The 27,015-nt window shown below is 40.3% G+C and overlaps 1 protein-coding gene across 1 annotated transcript in view; it reads right to left on the reverse strand.

Moving 5' to 3' along the window:
- iars1 (isoleucyl-tRNA synthetase 1) overlaps nt 1-26,588 on the reverse strand; it is a 202,370-nt gene extending 175,782 nt beyond the window's left edge. The window contains exons 1-7 of the mRNA XM_084315958.1: nt 26,459-26,588; nt 22,582-22,705; nt 20,801-20,957; nt 16,173-16,292; nt 15,891-15,973; nt 14,618-14,735; nt 2,311-2,501 (exon numbers count right to left, since the gene is read on the reverse strand). Of these exons, the coding sequence (XP_084172084.1) occupies nt 2,311-2,501; nt 14,618-14,735; nt 15,891-15,973; nt 16,173-16,292; nt 20,801-20,957; nt 22,582-22,700 (788 nt within the window). The 5' untranslated portion in view covers nt 22,701-22,705; nt 26,459-26,588. The remainder of the gene's footprint in view (nt 1-2,310; nt 2,502-14,617; nt 14,736-15,890; nt 15,974-16,172; nt 16,293-20,800; nt 20,958-22,581; nt 22,706-26,458) is intronic.
- Nucleotides 26,589-27,015: the final 427 nt, after the last annotated feature.

The following is a 27,015-nucleotide window of genomic DNA, read 5'->3' on the forward strand; positions in this document are numbered from 1 at the left end:
ATTTTTTGTTATGGATGGAAGAGCCGCACATTGACGGGCAAATAGCTGATGTAGCAGGATGTAGCAGGATGTAGGAGGATGTAGCAGGATGTAGGAGGATGTAGCAGGATGTAGGAGGATGTAGGAGGATGTAGCAGGATGTAGCAGGATGTAGGAGGATGTAGGAGGATGCAGCAGGATGTAGGAGGATGTAGGAGGATGCAGCAGGATGTAGGAGGATGTAGGAGGATGTAGGAGGATGTAGCAGGATGTAGCAGGATGTAGGAGGATGTAGCAGGATGTAGGAGGATGTAGCAGGATGTAGGAGGATGTAGCAGGATGTAGGAGGATGTAGCAGGATGTAGGAGGATGCAGGTTATAATGAACCTACCCTGGTAAATTAAGGTTATAAAGAACCTACCCTGGTAAATAAAGGTTATAAAGAACCTACCCTGGTAAATACAGGTTATAATGAACCTACCCTGGTAAATTAAGGTTATAAAGAACCTACCCTGGTAAATAAAGGTTATAAACAGAACCTACCCTGTTAAATAAAGGTTATAAACAGAACCTACCCTGGTAAATAAAGGTTATAAAGAACCTACCCTGGTAAATAAAGGTTATAAACAGAACCTACCCTGGTAAATACAGGTTATAAAGAACCTATCCTGGTAAATAAAGGTTATAAAGAACCTACCCTGGTAAATAAAGGTTATACAGAACCTACCCTGGTAAATAAAGGTTATACAGAACCTACCCTGGTAAATAAAGGTTATAAAGAACCTACCCTGGTAAATAAAGGTTATAAAGAATCTACCCTGGTAAATACAGGTTATAATGAACCTACCCTGGTAAATTAAGGTTATAAAGAACCTACCCTGGTAAATACAGGTTATAAACAGAACATACCCTGGTAAATTAAGGTTATAAAGAACCTACCCTGGATAAATAAAGGTTATAAAGAACCTACCCTGGTAAATTAAGGTTATAAAGAACCTACCCTGGTAAATAAAGGTTATAAAGAACCTACCCTGGTAAATACAGGTTATAATGAACCTACCCTGGTAAATTAAGGTTATAAAGAACCTACCCTGGTAAATAAAGGTTATACAGAACCTACCCTGGTAAATAAAGGTTATAAACAGAACCTACCCTGGTAAATAAAGGTTATAAACAGAACCTACCCTGGTAAATAAAGGTTATAAAGAACCTACCCTGGTAAATAAAGGTTATAAACAGAACCTACCCTGGTAAATAAAGGTTATAAAGAACCTACCCTGGTAAATAAAGGTTATACAGAACCTACCCTGGTAAATAAAGGTTATACAGAACCTACCCTGGTAAATAAAGGTTATACAGAACCTACCCTGGTAAATACAGGTTATAAAGAACCTACCCTGGTAAATACAGGTTATAAACAGAACCTACCCTGGTAAATACAGGTTATAAACAGAACCTACCCTGGTAAATAAAGGTTATAAAGAACCTACCCTGGTAAATAAAGGTTATAAAGAACCTACCCTGGTAAATTAAGGTTATAAAGAACCTACCCTGGATAAATTAATGTTATAAAGAACCTACCCTGGTAAATTAAGGTTATAAAGAACCTACCCTGGTAAATAAAGGTTATACAGAACCTACCCTGGTAAATAAAGGTTATACAGAACCTACCCTGGTAAATACAGGTTATAAAGAACCTACCCTGGTAAATACAGGTTATAAACAGAACCTACCCTGGTAAATAAAGGTTATAAACAGAACCTACCCTGGTAAATAAAGGCTATAAACAGAACCTACCCTGGTAAATAAAGGTTATAAAGAACCTACCCTGGTAAATAAAGGTTATAAAGAACCTACCCTGGTAAATTAAGGTTATAAAGAACCTACCCTGGATAAATTAATGTTATAAAGAACCTACCCTGGTAAATTAAGGTTATAAAGAACCTACCCTGGTAAATTAATGTTATAAAGAACCTACCCTGGTAAATTAAGGTTATAAAGAACCTACCCTGGTAAATAAAGGTTATAAAGAACCTACCCTGGTAAATTAAGGTTATAAAGAACCTACCCTGGTAAATTAATGTTATAAAGAACCTACCCTGGTAAATTAAGGTTATAAAGAACCTACCCTGGTAAATTAAGGTTATAAAGAACCTACCCTGGTAAATAAAGGTTATAAAGAACCTACCCTGGGTACATCAGTAGGGATGAGTAATCCATTACTCGCCATTGCAACTGAACTTGAGTGTTTTTTGAGGACACTCCATTTTCAAACAGAAACCTCGCTCTATAAACGATTCATCCTGTGAAATCAATACAAAATGAATGCACACCTCTAGCTGGAACCTTACATGACATGTCTCGAGTCCCATACCTTTGACCTTGACATACTGGAGCTCTGCGTTGACACAGAGGGCCAGGTTGCTAGGCAATGTCCAGGGTGTGGTTGTCCAGGCGATCAGGGCCACGCCCTCGTCGTCCACCAACGGGAAGTTGACGATCACGGACGGATCTTGCACGTCCTGGAGACCAGAGAGAAGACAGACAGTAGGCGTGGGCGATATTGACGTTCCTCTACTGACAATATTGCTTTAAGAAAAACGACAATAGATTATCGTCCAAGCAAAGCTGAAAAGATTGCAGCCTTTATTTTGAAAAAGATCCGACTGGAAATCGATAAGTCGATAGCTTGACACAGGCCTTTGCTACAAAGTTAACGCTACAATCTCTGGGAACATTCAAGCATTTAGATTATACCTTCCAGTGGATTCAATGGATAGTAGTAGCGTTACCACGAAAGGTTTGTTGCGTTGGAATACAGCTAGCTTAGCGTTATGTAAAAGATAAAAAAACAACGGTTTGTGCATTTCCAAGCTGTGCCGGCCACACGTCGCCCACTTCGCGTAACGTTAATAGACTATTGATAGGGACGCTGTGGCTAACTGGGGTATGCTACATGGACCAAAACATTCCAGACATCTTGGCTGTACCAAAACACTTTTCTCGAGAAATCTGCCGTTTCACACGTTTAGAGAGCGGAGGTAATGTAACGTTAATTATTATTATTGATGCGGAAGGGACACGCTGAGGTTGTGGCTAGCTAACTGAGGTTGTGGCTAGCTAACTGAGGTTGTGGCTAGCTAACTGAGGTTGTGGCTAGCCAACTGAGGTTGTGGCTAGCCAACTGAGGTTGTGGCTAGCCAACTGAGGTTGTGGCTAGCCAACTGAGGTTGTGGCTAGCTAACTGAGGTTGTGGCTAGCCAACTGAGGTTGTGGCTAGCCAACTGAGGTTGTGGCTAGCCAACTGAGGTTGTGGCTAGCCAACTGAGGTTGTGGCTAGCTAACTGAGGTTGTGGCTAGCCAACTGAGGTTGTGGCTAGCTAACTGAGGTTGTGGCTAGCTAACTGAGGTTGTGGCTAGCCAACTGAGGTTGTGGCTAGCTAACTGAGGTTGTGGCTAGCTAACTGAGGTTGTGGCTAGCTAACTGAGGTTGTGGCTAGCCAACTGAGGTTGTGGCTAGCCACAACCAACAGGATGTATATCCCAGACTGTATTTATATTCTTATAACAATTCTTGTTTATTGTGATCTGTAGGGCTGGATTTCCCTCTGGAAAGTACTATAAAGTACTTCTATTCTATTCTATGTAGTGAATCCTGAAATCCAGACCTCAAAAGCTGGACATACTGGATCAGCTCAGTGTTGCCACTCCAGACCATGGAAACGGTGTGGACATTAATAACATGTACCTTGTAGTTCTGATTAAGATGAATAACATGTACCTTGTAGTTCTGATGGACATGAATAACATGTACCTTGTAGTTCTGATGGACATGAATAACATGTACCTTGTAGTTCTGATGGACATGAATAACATGTACCTTGTAGTTCTGATGGACATGAATAACATGCACCTTGTAGTTCTGATTAACATGAATAACATGTACCTTGTAGTTCTGATGGACATGAATAACATGTACCTTGTAGTTCTGATTAAGATGAATAACATGTACCTTGTAGTTCTGATTAAGATGAATAACATGTACCTTGTAGTTCTGATTAATATGAATAACATGTACCTTGTAGTTCTGATTAAGATGAATAACATGCACCTTGTAGTTCTGATTAATATGAATAACATGCACCTTGTAGTTCTGATTAAGATGAATAACATGTACCTTGTAGTTCTGATTAACATGAATAACATGTACCTTGTAGTTCTGATTAACATGAATAACATGTACCTTGTAGTTCTGATTAACATGAATAACATGTACCTTGTAGTTCTGATTAAGATGAATAACATGTACCTTGTAGTTCTGATTAACATGAATAACATGTACCTTGTAGTTCTGATTAACATGAATAACATGCACCTTGTAGTTCTGATTAAGGTGAATAACATGTACCTTGTAGTTCTGATTAACATGAATAACATGTACCTTGTAGTTCTGATTAAGATTAATAACATGTACCTTGTAGTTCTGATAGACATGAATAACATGCACCTTGTAGTTCTGATTAACATGAATAACATGTACCTTGTAGTTCTGATTAAGATGAATAACATGTACCTTGTAGTTCTGATTAACATGAATAACATGCACCTTGTAGTTCTGATTAACATGAATAACATGTACCTTGTAGTTCTGATGGACATGAATAACATGTACCTTGTAGTTCTGATGGACATGAATAACATGTACCTTGTAGTAGGGCTGGGCGATAAAACGATAACTATCGCGATAAATTATTTCCTCGAAATAAACATGAAACGTGGTCGCAAAGTTTTGATATATCGATTTTCCAAGCTTGGATATGAGCACACGCACTAACAACCAATCAGTGAAGGAGATGGCGACAGCGAAGGAGACCCGCGGTGCACCTATGGGTAGTAAACAAGGCTGGCTAGGATCATTAGCTTGCACGCCGCTATTTTATAGTTTACGTGCGGAGTGGGTGTGTGGCGTGAATTCTGAGGCCACGGTTAGAGTAGTGTGGGTATGCGGTGGACGTCGTTGCAATGTATTGGGGCGGAAGGGAGTATTTTAGGGTGATAGTTAGTACATTGTCATGGGATACACCGCTTGCTCTGGCTAACTGTTAGTTCCATTCTTATAATGCATAATGATCCAGTGGCGGTAGGTTGCCCCCTGGTGGAATATAATAATCTATGCACTGGTGCGTAGAAGAACTGCGTGGACTGATGACGACATCAACTCGAGACATTCGCAGCAGCAAAACAAGTCTATTAATAGCCCGTCCATCGGCGCCGGGCATAAGAAGTTAATTAAACTTGACAGAAATTATATCGACGATAATTATCGATATCGAGTTATATGAAAATAGTTTTATAATTTTATCGCGATAACGTTTTTGGCCATATCGCCCAGCCCTACCTTGTAGTTCTGATGAATATGAATAACATGCACCTTGTAGTTCTGATGAATATGAATAACATGTACCTTGTAGTTCTGATGGACATGAATAACATGCACCTTGTAGTTCTGATTAAGATGAATAACATGTACCTTGTAGTTCTGATTAATATGAATAACATGTACCTTGTAGTTCTGATTAACATGAATAACATGTACCTTGTAGTTCTGATTAATATGAATAACATGCACCTTGTAGTTCTGATTAATATGAATAACATGTACCTTGTAGTTCTGATTAACATGAATAACATGCACCTTGTAGTTCTGATTAAGATGAATAACATGTACCTTGTAGTTCTGATTAATATGAATAACATGCACCTTGTAGTTCTGATTAAGATGAATAACATGCAACTTGTAGTTCTGATTAAGATGAATAACATGTACCTTGTAGTTCTGATTAATATGAATAACATGCACCTTGTAGTTCTGATTAACATGAATAACATGTACCTTGTAGTTCTGATTAACATGAATAACATGTACCTTGTAGTTCTGATTAACATGAATAACATGTACCTTGTAGTTCTGATTAAGATTAATAACATGTACCTTGTAGTTCTGATTAACATGAATAACATGCACCTTGTAGTTCTGATTAATATGAATAACATGTACCTTGTAGTTCTGATTAACATGAATAACATGTACCTTGTAGTTCTGATTAAGATTAATAACATGTACCTTGTAGTTCTGATTAACATGAATAACATGTACCTTGTAGTTCTGATTAATATGAATAACATGTACCTTGTAGTTCTGATGGACATGAATAACATGTACCTTGTAGTTCTGATGGACATGAATAACATGTACCTTGTAGTTCTGATGGACATGAATAACATGTACCTTGTAGTTCTGATGGACATGAATAACATGTACCTTGTAGTAGGGCTGGGCGATAAAACGATAACTATCGCGATAAATTATTTCCTCGAAATAAACATGAAACGTGGTCGCAAAGTTTCGATATATCGATTTTCCAAGCTTGGATATGAGCACACGCACTAACAACCAATCAGTGAAGGAGATGGCGACAGCGAAGGAGACACGCGGTGCACCTCTGGGTAGTAAACAAGGCTGGCTAGGATCATTAGCTTGCACGCCGCTATTTTATAGTTTACGTGCGGAGTGGGTGTGTGGCGTGAATTCTGAGGCCACGGTTAGAGTAGTGTGGGTATGCGGTGGACGTCGTTGCAATGTATTGGGGCGGAAGGGAGTATTTTAGGGTGATAGTTAGTACATTGTCATGGGATACACCGCTTGCTCTGGCTAACTGTTAGTTCCATTCTTATAATGCATAATGATCCAGTGGCGGTAGGTTGCCCCCTGGTGGAATATAATAATCTATGCACTGGTGCGTAGAAGAACTGCGTGGACTGATGACGACATCAACTCGAGACATTCGCAGCAGCAAAACAAGTCTATTAATAGCCCGTCCATCGGCGCCGGGCATAAGAAGTTAATTAAACTTGACAGAAATTATATCGACGATAATTATCGATATCGAGTTATATGAAAATAATTTTATAATTTTATCGCGATAACGTTTTTGGCCATATCGCCCAGCCCTACCTTGTAGTTCTGATGAATATGAATAACATGCACCTTGTAGTTCTGATGAATATGAATAACATGTACCTTGTAGTTCTGATGGACATGAATAACATGTACCTTGTAGTTCTGATGGACATGAATAACATGTACCTTGTAGTTCTGATTAACATGAATAACATGTACCTTGTAGTTCTGATTAAGATGAATAACATGTACCTTGTAGTTCTGATTAAGATGAATAACATGTACCTTGTAGTTCTGATTAAGATGAATAACATGTACCTTGTAGTTCTGATTAATATGAATAACATGTACCTTGTAGTTCTGATGGACATGAATAACATGTACCTTGTAGTTCTGATTAAGATGAATAACATGTACCTTGTAGTTCTGATTAAGATGAATAACATGTACCTTGTAGTTCTGATTAAGATGAATAACATGTACCTTGTAGTTCTGATGAATATGAATAACATGTACCTTGTAGTTCTGATGAATATGAATAACATGTACCTTGTAGTTCTGATGAATATGAATAACATGTACCTTGTAGTTCTGATGAATATGAATAACATGTCCCTTGTAGTTCTGATGAATATGAATAACATGTACCTTGTAGTTCTGATGGACATGAATAACATGTACCTTGTAGTTCTGATGAATATGAATAACATGTACCTTGTAGTTCTGATTAAGATGAATAACATGTACCTTGTAGTTCAGATTAAGATGAATAACATGTACCTTGTAGTTCTGATTAAGATGAATAACATGTACCTTGTAGTTCTGATTAAGATGAATAACATGTCCCTTGTAGTTCTGATGAATATGAATAACATGTACCTTGTAGTTCTGATGGACATGAATAACATGTACCTTGTAGTTCTGATGGACATGAATAACATGTACCTTGTAGTTCTGATTAAGATGAATAACATGTACCTTGTAGTTCTGATGGACATGAATAACATGTACCTTGTAGTTCTGATTAAGATGAATAACATGCACCTTGTAGTTCTGATGGACATGAATAACATGTACCTTGTAGTTCTGATTAAGATGAATAACATGCACCTTGTAGTTCTGATTAAGATGAATAACATGTACCTTGTAGTTCTGATTAAGATGAATAACATGTACCTTGTAGTTCTGATTAAGATGAATAACATGTACCTTGTAGTTCTGATTAAGATGAATAACATGTACCTTGTAGTTCTGATTAAGATGAATAACATGCACCTTGTAGTTCTGATTAAGATGAATAACATGCACCTTGTAGTTCTGATTAAGATGAATAACATGTACCTTGTAGTTCTGATTAAGATGAATAACATGTACCTTGTAGTTCTGATTAATATGAATAACATGCACCTTGTAGTTCTGATTAATATGAATAACATGTACCTTGTAGTTCTGATTAATATGAATAACATGTACCTTGTAGTTCTGATGGACATGAATAACATGCACCTTGTAGTTCTGATGAACATGAATAACATGTACCTTGTAGTTCTGATTAAGATGAATAACATGCACCTTGTAGTTCTGATTAAGGTGAATAACATGTACCTTGTAGTTCAGATGAACATGAATAACATGTCCCTTGTAGTTCTGATTAAGGTGAATAACATGTACCTTGTAGTTCTGATTAATATGAATAACATGCACCTTGTAGTTCTGATTAATATGAATAACATGCACCTTGTAGTTCTGATGAATATGAATAGCATGTACCTTGTAGTTCTGATTAATATGAATAACATGCACCTTGTAGTTCTGATTAAGATGAATAACATGTACCTTGTAGTTCTGATTAAGATGAATAACATGCACCTTGTAGTTCTGATTAAGGTGAATAACATGTACCTTGTAGTTCAGATGAACATGAATAACATGTCCCTTGTAGTTCTGATTAAGGTGAATAACATGTACCTTGTAGTTCAGATGAACATGAATAACATGTACCTTGTAGTTCTGATTAATATGAATAACATGCACCTTGTAGTTCAGATGAACATGAATAACATGTACCTTGTAGTTCTGATTAATATGAATAACATGCACCTTGTAGTTCTGATTAAGGTGAATAACATGTACCTTGTAGTTCTGATTAATATGAATAACATGTACCTTGTAGTTCAGATGAACATGAATAACATGTACCTTGTAGTTCTGATTAACATGAATAACATGTACCTTGTAGTTCTGATTAAGATTAATAACATGTACCTTGTAGTTCTGATAGACATGAATAACATGCACCTTGTAGTTCTGATTAACATGAATAACATGTACCTTGTAGTTCTGATTAAGATGAATAACATGTACCTTGTAGTTCTGATTAACATGAATAACATGCACCTTGTAGTTCTGATTAACATGAATAACATGTACCTTGTAGTTCTGATGGACATGAATAACATGTACCTTGTAGTTCTGATGGACATGAATAACATGTACCTTGTAGTAGGGCTGGGCGATAAAACGATAACTATCGCGATAAATTATTTCCTCGAAATAAACATGAAACGTGGTCGCAAAGTTTTGATATATCGATTTTCCAAGCTTGGATATGAGCACACGCACTAACAACCAATCAGTGAAGGAGATGGCGACAGCGAAGGAGACCCGCGGTGCACCTATGGGTAGTAAACAAGGCTGGCTAGGATCATTAGCTTGCACGCCGCTATTTTATAGTTTACGTGCGGAGTGGGTGTGTGGCGTGAATTCTGAGGCCACGGTTAGAGTAGTGTGGGTATGCGGTGGACGTCGTTGCAATGTATTGGGGCGGAAGGGAGTATTTTAGGGTGATAGTTAGTACATTGTCATGGGATACACCGCTTGCTCTGGCTAACTGTTAGTTCCATTCTTATAATGCATAATGATCCAGTGGCGGTAGGTTGCCCCCTGGTGGAATATAATAATCTATGCACTGGTGCGTAGAAGAACTGCGTGGACTGATGACGACATCAACTCGAGACATTCGCAGCAGCAAAACAAGTCTATTAATAGCCCGTCCATCGGCGCCGGGCATAAGAAGTTAATTAAACTTGACAGAAATTATATCGACGATAATTATCGATATCGAGTTATATGAAAATAGTTTTATAATTTTATCGCGATAACGTTTTTGGCCATATCGCCCAGCCCTACCTTGTAGTTCTGATGAATATGAATAACATGCACCTTGTAGTTCTGATGAATATGAATAACATGTACCTTGTAGTTCTGATGGACATGAATAACATGCACCTTGTAGTTCTGATTAAGATGAATAACATGTACCTTGTAGTTCTGATTAATATGAATAACATGTACCTTGTAGTTCTGATTAACATGAATAACATGTACCTTGTAGTTCTGATTAATATGAATAACATGCACCTTGTAGTTCTGATTAATATGAATAACATGTACCTTGTAGTTCTGATTAACATGAATAACATGCACCTTGTAGTTCTGATTAAGATGAATAACATGTACCTTGTAGTTCTGATTAATATGAATAACATGCACCTTGTAGTTCTGATTAAGATGAATAACATGCAACTTGTAGTTCTGATTAAGATGAATAACATGTACCTTGTAGTTCTGATTAATATGAATAACATGCACCTTGTAGTTCTGATTAACATGAATAACATGTACCTTGTAGTTCTGATTAACATGAATAACATGTACCTTGTAGTTCTGATTAACATGAATAACATGTACCTTGTAGTTCTGATTAAGATTAATAACATGTACCTTGTAGTTCTGATTAACATGAATAACATGCACCTTGTAGTTCTGATTAATATGAATAACATGTACCTTGTAGTTCTGATTAACATGAATAACATGTACCTTGTAGTTCTGATTAAGATTAATAACATGTACCTTGTAGTTCTGATTAACATGAATAACATGTACCTTGTAGTTCTGATTAATATGAATAACATGTACCTTGTAGTTCTGATGGACATGAATAACATGTACCTTGTAGTTCTGATGGACATGAATAACATGTACCTTGTAGTTCTGATGGACATGAATAACATGTACCTTGTAGTTCTGATGGACATGAATAACATGTACCTTGTAGTAGGGCTGGGCGATAAAACGATAACTATCGCGATAAATTATTTCCTCGAAATAAACATGAAACGTGGTCGCAAAGTTTCGATATATCGATTTTCCAAGCTTGGATATGAGCACACGCACTAACAACCAATCAGTGAAGGAGATGGCGACAGCGAAGGAGACACGCGGTGCACCTCTGGGTAGTAAACAAGGCTGGCTAGGATCATTAGCTTGCACGCCGCTATTTTATAGTTTACGTGCGGAGTGGGTGTGTGGCGTGAATTCTGAGGCCACGGTTAGAGTAGTGTGGGTATGCGGTGGACGTCGTTGCAATGTATTGGGGCGGAAGGGAGTATTTTAGGGTGATAGTTAGTACATTGTCATGGGATACACCGCTTGCTCTGGCTAACTGTTAGTTCCATTCTTATAATGCATAATGATCCAGTGGCGGTAGGTTGCCCCCTGGTGGAATATAATAATCTATGCACTGGTGCGTAGAAGAACTGCGTGGACTGATGACGACATCAACTCGAGACATTCGCAGCAGCAAAACAAGTCTATTAATAGCCCGTCCATCGGCGCCGGGCATAAGAAGTTAATTAAACTTGACAGAAATTATATCGACGATAATTATCGATATCGAGTTATATGAAAATAATTTTATAATTTTATCGCGATAACGTTTTTGGCCATATCGCCCAGCCCTACCTTGTAGTTCTGATGAATATGAATAACATGCACCTTGTAGTTCTGATGAATATGAATAACATGTACCTTGTAGTTCTGATGGACATGAATAACATGTACCTTGTAGTTCTGATTAACATGAATAACATGTACCTTGTAGTTCTGATTAAGATGAATAACATGTACCTTGTAGTTCTGATTAAGATGAATAACATGTACCTTGTAGTTCTGATTAAGATGAATAACATGTACCTTGTAGTTCTGATTAAGATGAATAACATGTACCTTGTAGTTCTGATTAATATGAATAACATGTACCTTGTAGTTCTGATGGACATGAATAACATGTACCTTGTAGTTCTGATTAAGATGAATAACATGTACCTTGTAGTTCTGATTAAGATGAATAACATGTACCTTGTAGTTCTGATTAAGATGAATAACATGTACCTTGTAGTTCTGATGAATATGAATAACATGTACCTTGTAGTTCTGATGAATATGAATAACATGTACCTTGTAGTTCTGATGAATATGAATAACATGTACCTTGTAGTTCTGATGAATATGAATAACATGTCCCTTGTAGTTCTGATGAATATGAATAACATGTACCTTGTAGTTCTGATGGACATGAATAACATGTACCTTGTAGTTCTGATGAATATGAATAACATGTACCTTGTAGTTCTGATTAAGATGAATAACATGTACCTTGTAGTTCAGATTAAGATGAATAACATGTACCTTGTAGTTCTGATTAAGATGAATAACATGTACCTTGTAGTTCTGATTAAGATGAATAACATGTCCCTTGTAGTTCTGATGAATATGAATAACATGTACCTTGTAGTTCTGATGGACATGAATAACATGTACCTTGTAGTTCTGATGGACATGAATAACATGTACCTTGTAGTTCTGATTAAGATGAATAACATGTACCTTGTAGTTCTGATGGACATGAATAACATGTACCTTGTAGTTCTGATTAAGATGAATAACATGCACCTTGTAGTTCTGATGGACATGAATAACATGTACCTTGTAGTTCTGATTAAGATGAATAACATGCACCTTGTAGTTCTGATTAAGATGAATAACATGTACCTTGTAGTTCTGATTAAGATGAATAACATGTACCTTGTAGTTCTGATTAAGATGAATAACATGTACCTTGTAGTTCTGATTAAGATGAATAACATGTACCTTGTAGTTCTGATTAAGATGAATAACATGCACCTTGTAGTTCTGATTAAGATGAATAACATGCACCTTGTAGTTCTGATTAAGATGAATAACATGTACCTTGTAGTTCTGATTAAGATGAATAACATGTACCTTGTAGTTCTGATTAATATGAATAACATGCACCTTGTAGTTCTGATTAATATGAATAACATGTACCTTGTAGTTCTGATTAATATGAATAACATGTACCTTGTAGTTCTGATGGACATGAATAACATGCACCTTGTAGTTCTGATGAACATGAATAACATGTACCTTGTAGTTCTGATTAAGATGAATAACATGCACCTTGTAGTTCTGATTAAGGTGAATAACATGTACCTTGTAGTTCAGATGAACATGAATAACATGTCCCTTGTAGTTCTGATTAAGGTGAATAACATGTACCTTGTAGTTCTGATTAATATGAATAACATGCACCTTGTAGTTCTGATTAATATGAATAACATGCACCTTGTAGTTCTGATGAATATGAATAGCATGTACCTTGTAGTTCTGATTAATATGAATAACATGCACCTTGTAGTTCTGATTAAGATGAATAACATGTACCTTGTAGTTCTGATTAAGATGAATAACATGCACCTTGTAGTTCTGATTAAGGTGAATAACATGTACCTTGTAGTTCAGATGAACATGAATAACATGTCCCTTGTAGTTCTGATTAAGGTGAATAACATGTACCTTGTAGTTCAGATGAACATGAATAACATGTACCTTGTAGTTCTGATTAATATGAATAACATGCACCTTGTAGTTCAGATGAACATGAATAACATGTACCTTGTAGTTCTGATTAATATGAATAACATGCACCTTGTAGTTCTGATTAAGGTGAATAACATGTACCTTGTAGTTCTGATTAATATGAATAACATGTACCTTGTAGTTCAGATGAACATGAATAACATGTACCTTGTAGTTCTGATTAAGGTGAATAACATGTACCTTGTAGTTCAGATGAACATGAATAACATGTACCTTGTAGTTCTGATTAATATGAATAACATGTACCTTGTAGTTCTGATTAAGATTAATAACATGCACCTTGTAGTTCTGATTAATATGAATAACATGTACCTTGTAGTTCTGATGGACATGAATAACATGTACCTTGTAGTTCTGATTAAGATGAATAACATGTACCTTGTAGTTCTGATTAAGATGAATAACATGTACCTTGTAGTTCTGATTAACATGAATAACATGTACCTTGTAGTTCTGATTAAAAAGAATAACATGTACCTTGTAGTTCTGATTAAGATGAATAACATGTACCTTGTAGTTCTGATTAATATGAATAACATGTACCTTGTAGTTCTGATTAAGATGAATAACATGTACCTTGTAGTTCTGATTAATATGAATAACATGTACCTTGTAGTTCTGATTAAGATGAATAACATGTACCTTGTAGTTCTGATTAACATGAATAACATGCACCTTGTAGTTCTGATTAAGATGAATAACATGTACCTTGTAGTTCTGATGGACATGAATAACATGTACCTTGTAGTTCTGATTAATATGAATAACATGTACCTTGTAGTTCTGATTAATATGAATAACATGTACCTTGTAGTTCTGATTAACATGAATAACATGTACCTTGTAGTTCTGATGAATATGAATAACATGTACCTTGTAGTTCTGATTGGACTCGAAGTTGGACAGCGGGGTGTTGCAGGCGGTGGAGAAAGGCATGACCTTCACCCCCCGGTACACCAGCCCCTTGTCATATAGCTGCCTAAACACCCACCTGAGAACACACACAAACAGACCTGGGATCAGATTCACAGACGAGAATTAAGATGTTTTTGATTTTTTTTTGTATGCCACATGGTGAGGTGTAAGATACTAAGGTTTGTGATCAAAGTCAAAGTCAGCTTTATTGTCGCTTCTCATAATGTGCAAGACCATACAGAGAAATTAAATTACGTTTCCCCCCTTCCCACGGTGTATTTAAAAAAAAATAAGTATCTAATATAAACATAAAGTAACATATAGGACACTATAAACTTAAGAAACATATGGGACACAATGTTCATACACTATACAAGACTATATATACAGTATAAACAGTGGCTAAAAAATGTATGTATGATTGAAATAAATATAGGAGGTAAAAGAGACCTTGTTTAGTTTCGATTTAGTCTTTTTTGTTTTGTCTCGCCACTCAGTTACTCAGCCTCATAAGTTGGCGTGAGCAAAAAAAGCTAACTGGTTAGTGCTAGCTGGTTAGACTTATGTAAGCTATTTAATGTGTTCTATTGTGGTGGATCAATATAATGTAGCGATCCGTCATGCAGTAATGTAGGGAAGAAAGAGGAGTTTCCTTTTCTGTATGGTGCTTTATTTCCAGCTCAATATGGGGTTTTACAGGTTGATAATTCCCTTCTCATACACAACACCGCTGCCTACCTGCTAATGCGCTAGCTTCACAACAACAACGTAACAGGCGGTCCGTCCTCCCACATCTCCCGGGGGGAAACAACACCGCCAGCATAACAGTGGTGCCCCTAAGACCATACAACTAGAGCGACACACACCCACGGAACGATGTGTTGGGGATAAGGGTTCCGCACGGACAATTATGTTTGTTACTTTCCTGTCTGCAAGAGTTCCTGTTAGCTAGCAAGTAGCAAGTAAAATTGAACTTGAATAAACTTTTAGCAAGATTTTATTTTGCAAACTACATTTTGTCTCGTCGTTTTCAGTCAACGACGTAGCGTGAATAATTTCGCCACGTTAGTGTCACATGATCTCCATTAACGTGACGTCTCGTCTCGTTTTCGTCGGGGGGGGGGGGGGGGGGGGAAGCTTCGTTGACGACCATTATTTTAGTCATAATTTTCGTTGACTAAATGAACACTGCCCCTGGGTGACATCATAGTGAGCTTTGTGGGCTCCTTACCAGACGGTCTCCATGAACCAGGGGTACAGAGTCTTATAGTCGTTCTTGAAGTCGATCCATCGGCCCATCCTCGTCACGGAGATCTAGAGGAACCAAAGACAACCATTTAAAAATACAGAGGCCAGCGTGACGACGTCCCTAATACTGCACAGTGACCGCGTGGTTTCAGAACCTTATCATTTGTATGAATTTCCCTGGCGGCACGGTAGATGTGAGGACACATTAGCTGTACTATGTGGATAGGAACTACCCCCCCTCTTATCTTTTTAAACACCGACTCACCTCCCATTCGTTGGAGTATCTCATGACTATATCCCTGCACTGTCGGTTGTACTCAGCGATGCCCATCTTGGCCACGTCCGCGGGTCCCTTAATGTCCAGAGCCTTATCGATCTCGTACTCCTGAAACACACGTGAGAAGAATACAGTTAGCCGGAGTGAACTACAGACAGAGGAGAGCAGACCTCTAGTGAACTACAGACTACAGACACAGAGGAGAGCAGACCTCTAGTGAACTACAGACACAGAGGAGAGCAGACCTCTAGTGAACTACAGACACAGAGGAGACCTCTAGTGAACTACAGACACAGAGGAGACCTCTAGTGAACTACAGACACAGAGGAGAGCAGACCTCTAGTGAACTACAGACACAGAGGAGAGCAGACCTCTAGTGAACTACAGACACAGAGGAGAGCAGACCTCTAGTGAACTACAGACACAGAGGAGAGCAGACCTCTAGTGAACTACAGACACAGGAGAGCAGACCTCTAGTGAACTACAGACACAGAGGAGAGCAGACCTCTAGTGAACTACAGACACAGAGGAGCAGACCTCTAGTGAACTACAGACACAGAGCAGACCTCTAGTGAACTACAGACACAGAGCAGACCTCTAGTGAACTACAGACACAGAGGAGACCTCTAGTGAACTACAGACACAGAGGAGACCTCTAGTGAACTACAGACACAGAGCAGACCTCTAGTGAACTACAGACACAGAGCAGACCTCTAGTGAACTACAGACAGAGAGCAGACCTCTAGTGAACTACAGACACAGAGCAGACCTCTAGTGAACTACAGACACAGAGCAGACCTCTAGTGAACTACAGACACAGAGCAGACCTCTAGTGAACTACAGACACAGAGCAGACCTCTAGTGAACTACAGACACAGAGGAGACCTCTAGTGAACTACAGACACAGAGGAGACCTCTAGTGAACTACAGACACAGAGCAGACCTCTAGTGAACTACAGACACAGAGCAGACCTCTAGTGAACTACAGACAGAGGAGACCTCTAGTGAACTACAGACACAGAGCAGGTCTCTAGTGAACTACAGACACAGAGGAGAGCTCTAGTGAACTACAGACACAGAGGAGAGCTCTAGTGAACTACAGACACAGAGCAGACCTCTAGTGAACTACAGACACAGAGCAGACCTCTAGTGAACTACAGACACAGAGCAGACCTCTAGTGAACTACAGACACAGAGGAGACCTCTAGTGAACTACAGACAGAGGAGACCTCTAGTGAACTACAGACACAGAGCAGACCTCTAGTGAACTACAGACACAGAGCAGACCTCTAGTGAACTACAGACACAGAGCAGACCTCTAGTGAACTACAGACAGAGGAGACCTCTAGTGAACTACAGACACAGAGCAGACCTCTAGTGAACTACAGACACAGAGGAGACCTCTAGTGAACTACAGACACAGAGCAGACCTCTAGTGAACTACAGACACAGAGCAGACCTCTAGTGAACTACAGACACAGAGCAGACCTCTAGTGAACTACAGACACAGAGCAGACCTCTAGTGAACTACAGACACAGAGGAGACCTCTAGTGAACTACAGACACAGAGGAGAGCAGACCTCTAGTGAACTACAGACACAGAGGAGAGCAGACCTCTAGTGAACTAGACACAGAGGAGAGCAGACCTCTAGTGAACTACAGACACAGAGGAGACCTCTAGTGAACTACAGACACAGAGCAGACCTCTAGTGAACTACAGACACAGAGCAGACCTCTAGTGAACTACAGACACAGAGCAGACCTCTAGTGAACTACAGACACAGAGCAGACCTCTAGTGAACTACAGACACAGAACAGACCTCTAGTGAACTACAGACACAGAGCAGACCTCTAGTGAACTACAGACACAGAGCAGACCTCTAGTGAACTACAGACACAGAGCAGGTCTCTAGTGAACTACAGACAGAGAGCAGACCTCTAGTGAACTACAGACACAGAGCAGACCTCTAGTGAACTACAGACACAGAGGAGAGCAGACCTCTAGTGAACTACAGACACAGAGGAGACCTCTAGTGAACTACAGACACAGAGGAGAGCAGCCCTCTAGTGAACTACAGACACAGAGGAGAGCAGACCTCTAGTGAACTACAGACACAGAGCAGACCTCTAGTGAACTACAGACACAGAGCAGACCTCTAGTGAACTACAGACACAGAGGAGAGCAGACCTCTAGTGAACTACAGACACAGAGGAGAGCAGACCTCTAGTGAACTACAGACACAGAGGAGAGCAGACCTCTAGTAAACTACAGACACAGAGCAGACCTCTAGTGAACTACAGACACAGAGCAGACCTCTAGTGAACTACAGACACAGAGCAGACATCTAGTGAACTACAGACACACAGGAGAGCAGACCTCTGGTGAACTACAGACACAGAGCAGACCTCTAGTGAACTACAGACACAGAGCAGACCTCTAGTGAACTACAGACACAGAGGAGACCTCTAGTGAACTACAGACACAGAGCAGACCTCTAGTGAACTACAGACACAGAGGAGAGCAGACCTCTAGTGAACTACAGACACAGAGAGCAGACCTCTAGTGAACTACAGACACAGAGCAGACCTCTAGTGAACTACAGACACAGAGGAGACCTCTAGTGAACTACAGACACAGAGCAGACCTCTAGTGAACTACAGACACAGAGCAGACCTCTAGTGAACTACAGACACAGAGCAGACCTCTAGTGAACTACAGACACAGAGCAGACCTCTAGTGAACTACAGACACAGAGGAGACCTCTAGTGAACTACAGACACAGAGCAGACCTCTAGTGAACTACAGACACAGAGAGCAGACCTCTAGTGAACTACAGACACAGAGCAGACCTCTAGTGAACTACAGACACAGAGCAGACCTCTAGTGAACTACAGACACAGAGCAGACCTCTAGTGAACTACAGACACAGAGCAGACCTCTAGTGAACTACAGACACAGAGCAGACCTCTAGTGAACTACAGACACAGAGCAGACTTCTAGTGAACTACAGACACAGAGCAGACCTCTAGTGAACTACAGACACAGAGCAGACCTCTAGTGAACTACAGACACAGAGCAGACTTCTAGTGAACTACAGACACAGAGCAGACCTCTAGTGAACTACAGACACAGAGGAGAGCAGACCTCTAGTGAACTACAGACACAGAGGAGACCTCTAGTGAACTACAGACACAGAGAGCAGACCTCTAGTGAACTACAGACACAGAGGAGACCTCTAGTGAACTACAGACACAGAGGAGACCTCTAGTGAACTACAGACACAGAGCAGGTCTCTAGTGAACTACAGACACAGAGCAGGTCTCTAGTGAACTAGACACAGAGCAGACCTCTAGTGAACTACAGACACAGGAGACCTCTAGTGAACTACAGACACAGAGCAGGTCTCTAGTGAACTACAGACACAGAGCAGGTCTCTAGTGAACTACAGACACAGAGCAGACCTCTAGTGAACTACAGACACAGAGCAGGTCTCTAGTGAACTACAGACACAGAGCAGACCTCTAGTGAACTACAGACACAGAGCAGACCTCTAGTGAACTACAGACACAGAGCAGACCTCTAGTGAACTACAGACACAGAGCAGGTCTCTAGTGAACTACAGACACAGAGCAGGTCTCTAGTGAACTACAGACACAGAGCAGACCTCTAGTGAACTACAGACACAGAGCAGACCTCTAGTGAACTACAGACACAGAGCAGACCTCTAGTGAACTACAGACACAGAGCAGACCTCTAGTGAACTACAGACACAGAGGAGACCTCTAGTGAACTACAGACACAGAGCAGACCTCTAGTGAACTACAGACACAGAGGAGAGCAGACATCTAGTGAACTACAGACAGAGCAGACCTCTAGTGAACTACAGACACAGAGGAGACCTCTAGTGAACTACAGACACAGAGGAGAGCAGACCTCTAGTGAACTACAGACACAGAGCAGACCTCTAGTGAACTACAGACACAGAGCAGACCTCTAGTGAACTACAGACACAGAGGAGACCTCTAGTGAACTACAGACACAGAGCAGACCTCTAGTGAACTACAGACACAGAGCAGACCTCTAGTGAACTACAGACACAGAGGAGAGCAGACCTCTAGTGAACTACAGACACAGAGCAGACCTCTAGTGAACTACAGACACAGAGGAGACCTCTAGTGAACTACAGACACAGAGCAGACCTCTAGTGAACTACAGACACAGAGCAGACCTCTAGTGAACTACAGACACAGAGCAGACCTCTAGTGAACTACAGACACAGAGCAGACCTCTAGTGAACTACAGACACAGAGCAGACCTCTAGTGAACTACAGACACAGAGGAGACCTCTAGTGAACTACAGACACAGAGCAGACCTCTAGTGAACTACAGACACAGAGCAGACCTCTAGTGAACTACAGACACAGAGCAGACCTCTAGTGAACTACAGACACAGAGGAGACCTCTAGTGAACTACAGACACAGAGGAGGTCTCTAGTGAACTACAGACAGAGGAGACCTCTAGTGAACTACAGACACAGAGGAGGTCTCTAGTGAACTACAGACACAGAGCAGACCTCTAGTGAACTACAGACGGTAGTATAAACAGACAGCTTACCACGGGCAGACCGTGGCAGTCCCAGCCGAAGCGTCGGTCCACGTGGAAGCCGCTCTGGTGAGCGAAGCGCGTGACGATGTCCTTAATGGTGCCGGCCAGGATGTGGCCATAGTGGGGCAGCCCCGTGGCGAAGGGAGGCCCGTCGTAGAAGGTGTACCTGGAGGGGGGGGGGGGGGGGGGGGGGGGGGGGGAGCATTTAGTAGAAGAAGGCGACTCGTTGTCAATTCACACACGGCGCAATGGAGATTTGTCCTTTTTCCACATAAACCTCCTAAATTCTTGAATGAATGAAGTTTATTTTTCGGTCTTGTTTACAGACGGATCAAACACACCCCCGTGTGGACTTACAGAAGGAAAAGAAGAAAGAAAGAAAAAAATATCACAAATGTACATATATATATATATTCAAGGCAAGCTCGACACACAAAATCAACGACCGAAAAAAAGGAATAGGCTGAAGCACATGCTTATTTTTTGCCTATCCTTTACAAATTCTTAAAAACGAAATACCATATAAGAAAGAAAAACTTTAAATATGCTGCAAGATATAATTTTTTGAAAGAAAAAAACAAATGTTTGATGTTTTACTCAAAACTGTACTCCTGGATTATTTTATCCTTCAGGGCCTTTTTAAATCTCCCCTGAGAGGTGCACAACTTCCACCCGTCACTCAGGCTGTTCCACAATTTAACTCCCAAAATTGAAACACATCTAGCTTTTACATTAGTTCTTACCTTTTTACATGTTTTAAGAACATATAACCCTCTTAACCGTTTCACTGCCACACGACAGAGAAGGTTAGCCCTTTACTATCGCACAACCGACGGTGATGCTCCATCATTAGCATCATTAGCTCCGCGGACTAAGTGTGATAGTAAAAGGGCTAACCTTCTGTGTTGTCGCAGTGAAAGGGTTAACCGGCTGCCGTGTGGCAGTGAAAGGGTTAAATTATACTTTCCTTCTCTTGGTTGAAAGAGACATTGAATACAAACTGGTAAACGCATATACAGCCTGTATAACACAGGTGCATCTCAATACATTTGAATATTGAGGACATATATCGGCTAACTCCAGGCTGCGTTGATTGATGCAAAAGGAGGCCCGGCCAAGTATTGAGTGCATATACTTCAGTAGGCCGACATTTCTGTAATATATATATATATATAATGTAATATTCAAATGTTCTCAGATACTGAATTTTGGGTTTACATTAGCTGTAAGACATAATCAGATTTTCAAGAAATAAAGGCTTGAATTATTTCACTCTGTGTGTGTAATGAATCTATATAATATATGATTTTCACTTTTAGAATTTAATTACTGAAATAAATAAACTTTTCCTGGATATTCAAATGTATTGAGGTGCACCTGTAAACAGTAGCTCTCTGTGTGAGCAGTGTCTTGCTCAAGGCCACGTTGGCAGAGGTGGGTGACTGGGTACTGTAGCTTTAATCTGTCTATGTAAACATTTAATCGGTCTATAACTGGTTTGGACTTACTGTACTTGGGCCTGTTTGAATCAGAATAAAGTGTGTCGACTGTAGACCTACTTGGGCCTGTTTGAATCAGAATAAAGTGTGTCGACTGTAGACCTACTTGGGCCTGTTTGAATCAGAATAAAGTGTGTCGACTGTAGACCTACTTGGGCCTGTTTGAATCAGAATAAAGTGTGTCGACTGTAGACCTACTTGGGCCTGTTTGAATCAGAATAAAGTGTGTCGACTGTAGACCTACTTGGGCCTGTTTGAAGCAGAATAAAAGTGTGTAGACTGTAGACCTACTTGGGCCTGTTCTTGGACTGTTTGAGACACTCCTGGAAGCAGTCGTTCTCCTTCCAGAACTTCAGAATCTTCTCCTCCTCGGAGGGAAAGTTGATGGACTCAGGAACCGGCTCCACCATGTCAACTATAGAGCAGAGAGAAAGTAAACATCTGTGGTATGGTATGGTATGGTATGGTTTATTCTTAATCCCCAAGGGGAAACATGGTTTGCCACCAGAGCAAATACACAAACAAGAAACAATAACATACAGTACAAGTTACATAACAGTAAAAATAAAAGAAGAGAGCCTCTCAACACAGAGCTAGTGGTGTTCGTTAAAGGATTTAACCGCAGCAGGAACAAAGGACCTTCTCAATAGCTCAGTAGAGCACCGAGGCATCAAACACCACTAAAATCACTAAATGAGCTTCGCAGAGCATCAAATATATTGTACAGAGGGCGGCTGATTGGCGCAGTGGGCAAGGCGCTCGCCACTAACACAGGAGACGCTGGGTTCGAGCAACAAAGACATCCAAATGGTTTATTTCTCTTCCACAGCGAAGTCTTTCTTTACAGAAGTGATCCTAAAAGCTATTTTCCTAAACTAACGAAATATTCACGTCACTACTACAAGGTAAGAAAACTGTATTTTCCCAGTCTCCAAAATCGCCGCCGACTCAACACATGACAAAATTCCTCCACACCTGAAAGCCGTAAAACTCAACTTGCCGGCTCTTTCCACAGCAAACCGGTAGGCAAAGCACCCTGGTATAGAAATGCAGGCTTCAATCTATGTTGTTTAGTCTATCTGTTCAGTACTGTTCAATAATTTACAAAAGATTGTATAACATTTTTAATAAAGACAGCTTTGTGAAGGATGTTAAAAATCTATGTTGGTCAAAGGTGTTGAGGGAAAAAAAATCCTGAAAAATCTCTATGGGAATTTGATACCATTTTATGCCACTTGTTGACAAACATGCACCAGTGAGAAAGTTTACCGTCAGAAGAGTCAGAACACCATGGTTGGATGATGAACTAAAAGAATATATGATAGAACGTAATCGAGCTAAATTAATAGCAAATACATCAGGTTATAAATCAGACTGGGAGGTATATTGTAAATTAGGAAATGTTGTTACAAAATGTAATAAAAAGAAGAAATTGTATTATGAAAATAGGTTTAATTATATAAAAAATGTCAGTAAATTATTATGGAATACTCTAAATGAAATAATGGGCAGTAGGGGTGTAACGGTACGCGGATACGTACTGTACCGCCTCAATGTGGTCCTCCGGTACAGTACGGGCTGTGCACCGAGCGATTGCAACGGTATGGAACCTTTTTTTGCTGAACTTAAATCCCCCCGGCCCTAATATAACGTGCATAACCGGATGTTGTTTGTTCATTCCACGCAGCGCGCAGCTACACTGAACGAGAGCTGTAATTCAGCATAGCATATTAGCCTTAGTATGGCGAGTCAATACTAACTGACAAGCCAGTTATTGTTCAACTTTATTGCGAACTGTATCACGCATTTGAAACGGCATCACGCAAATGTGAATATCACTGTCTGGTACTACACGGAAGAAACATATCCTAGTGCAAACCCAGCTCCCCGTTGCAATCCGTTGCATTCAAGCAGCATCTCGCTATTAATTCACACCGGGCCAAAGCAATAACAAGCGCCATATGTGTTTTTATAACAGCAGATCTGCGACCATACTCCGTTGTCGAGAACACTGGGTTTAAGCTCATGTTAAAAGTAATATAGCCCGCTACCTAGTTCCCAGTAGTATTGAGCTGTACTGTACTGTACCCATTCTGCAATCTGTTAATAAAGTTTTCATTCATTCATTCATTCATCCCTCTCGTCATTAGGGGGACCCTGATGTAAACAAGACAAACGTCTTTCTCTGGTCTGCATCCCCTTAACAATTGTGTGTATTGAGCCGTACTGTATTGTACACATTCTGCAATCTGTTAAATAAAGTGTTTCATTCATTCCGTATTTCAGCCAGCAAGTCATACCACCAGCCAGCGTTTCCGTTAGCCGGTAATTACCGGTATTTGACTGGCAAAATCTGTTGAAGTCCGACAAATTTAATCTCTCCGGTCATAGTGTCCGGTGAAAATAGTTCCCTCTGGGCACAGTTTGATTATTTGAATTGTATTTGGATGGGCTGGAGTTGGGTGGCCTATGCGATGAACGAAACAATCATTGCGTTTGTTGTCGTTGCATCGCCAAGCAGCCGGTCTGGTAATGACGACGCTGTGTCAGTGAGAGCTTGCTGCTGGATTTGCGGAAGGCATGCAGCTGCAGACCCACAGAACCCACCAGCTTTGCTGGCACAGTGCGGTCCCCAGACCTGGAAAGCTGCTCTGCGGGCCTGCAGCTGGATGCTTCTTGCAAACTAACTGCGGCCGGCTCGCGCTGATATTGTTGGACCGGCTGCTTGGTGGAGCAACGATGAAACGAATGTAATGAATCGTTCGTCGCATGGGCTATTTAATTTTGGCCTGTTTTGGTACGGTTCGGGTGGTCAAGTTGTGCTTGGAGGGAGTTGTTTTCACCGGACATTATGACCAGCACCAAGTCGTTGGGAGGTGGAGATATACATCACGCAAACCCACGATAATGTTGCCGTCTCTCTGCCAAATTTCTCAGTTCTTCGCTTGATATAATTAATACAAATGTCCAATATAACGGAATTTGTTAGCTCATAAAAATGTGATTATAACAGACTGCTGTTTAGTGTCGGACCGACTGCCCACATACACGGTCTATTTTATTTCAAGTCAGCAGCAGCACGGAGTATCGAGGGACTTATTTTATTTGGAATATATTAATGACTGTATACGCAAAAGTAGTCTAGTTTTAAGTAATAATATTATAAATCTACATGACATTCTTTATATAGCCTGCCTATCAATTGTTTTAAAGCTCAATAAACTATGACCGGAATTAATCTCATTTGTCCGGTAGATTGAAATCTTGCAGGTCACGGAGACCGGCAACAATTTTTTCTAACGGAAACCCTGCCACCAGCTCTGTATAAACTAGGGCTCCCCTTCCATGACTGTGATGCAAGCCCTGCCCCTGTATTCAAGCATCACAGTCATGAAAGGGGTTATGTATAAACAAGCACATGCTACAGTTGTCCACGACTTATCCTCCAAGGCATCTGCTATATAATAATCTTCAGATTTACTTAAGTGTTATTAGTAGGGTACTGACTATCTGTATGTCATGTATGTCATATATGTCCTGATGAATTGAAAATGGGGGACCCTGATGTAAACAAGACGAAAGTCTTTCTCTGGTCTGCATCCCCTTAACAATTGTGTGTATTGAGCTGTACTGTATTGTACCCATTCTGCAATCTGTTAATAAAGTTTTCAATCAATCAATCAATCACAGCAGTAAGCATTAGTTTGCTCAGTCAATTATGGCCAATCCGTTTTATATTCTTTAATACAGTTAAATAAATAGATAAATGAAGCAATTTTTTTATACAGTACAGCTCAATACATACAATTGTTAAGGGGGTGCAGACCAGAGAAAGACTTTCGTCTTGTTTACATCAGGGTCCCCCATTTTCAATTGATCATAAAGGTGCACAAACATTGTGCTTTCAGACGTGAGAGAAGCTCTGTCACTCTGCCAGCAGCAACATAACAGTAATGACGCCTCCTTGTTGTTAGCTAGCAGGCTAAGTTATTCTAGCCGGTTAAAACAGTCATTAGGCTGTCGCTAATGTCACGTTAGCCCAATTTCGGAACAACTTTTATGGATATGTTCCTGAATGGCGGGGTTCCTATTCGAGAATATATACCACTGCATATTACAAAATACAACTGTGTAAACAAACCTAATATTTATTTAATATGACACTCACATGTGTTAGTCGCCGGCTGCCAAACAGAGGGAGACACGGGACGGGAAGTGACGCAGACAGCGTCAGAGAGCAGCGACGGAAGTAGACGAGAGGGAAGGCAGGACGCCTGTTACCATCCATAGCCTGTTACTGTTCCGCAACCGTTCCTACTTCCGGGGTAGGCCTGATTGGCCGCGACGGCCACGTGACCAGGCGCGGCCACGCCCCGCGGCAAAGGCCGCTGTGTTGACGCTAGGCTGCTGTGTTTCCTGGTTGTCGCGCCGCGGTAGTTGATTGATTGATTGATTGAAAAGTTTATTAACAGATTGCAGAATGGGTACAGTACAGTACAGCTCAATACATACAATTGTTAAGAGGATGCAGACCTGAGAAAGACTTTCGTCTTGTTTCCATCAGGGTCCCCCATTTTCAATTCATCATATACAGTGGTGCAGTCCTAATATGGGAACTGGTAACACGTCACGCCACGTGCACGCGCGGGTACGTGCATGCGCACAGAACTGATTTATACACACACGCACACACACACACAAGCGCATATACGCAAGTGCAATCTT

This window comes from Notolepis coatsorum, assembly GCF_963971535.1.
Source record: "Notolepis coatsorum genome assembly, chromosome: 6".
NCBI classification, from domain to species: Eukaryota; Metazoa; Chordata; class Actinopteri; order Aulopiformes; family Paralepididae; genus Notolepis; species Notolepis coatsorum.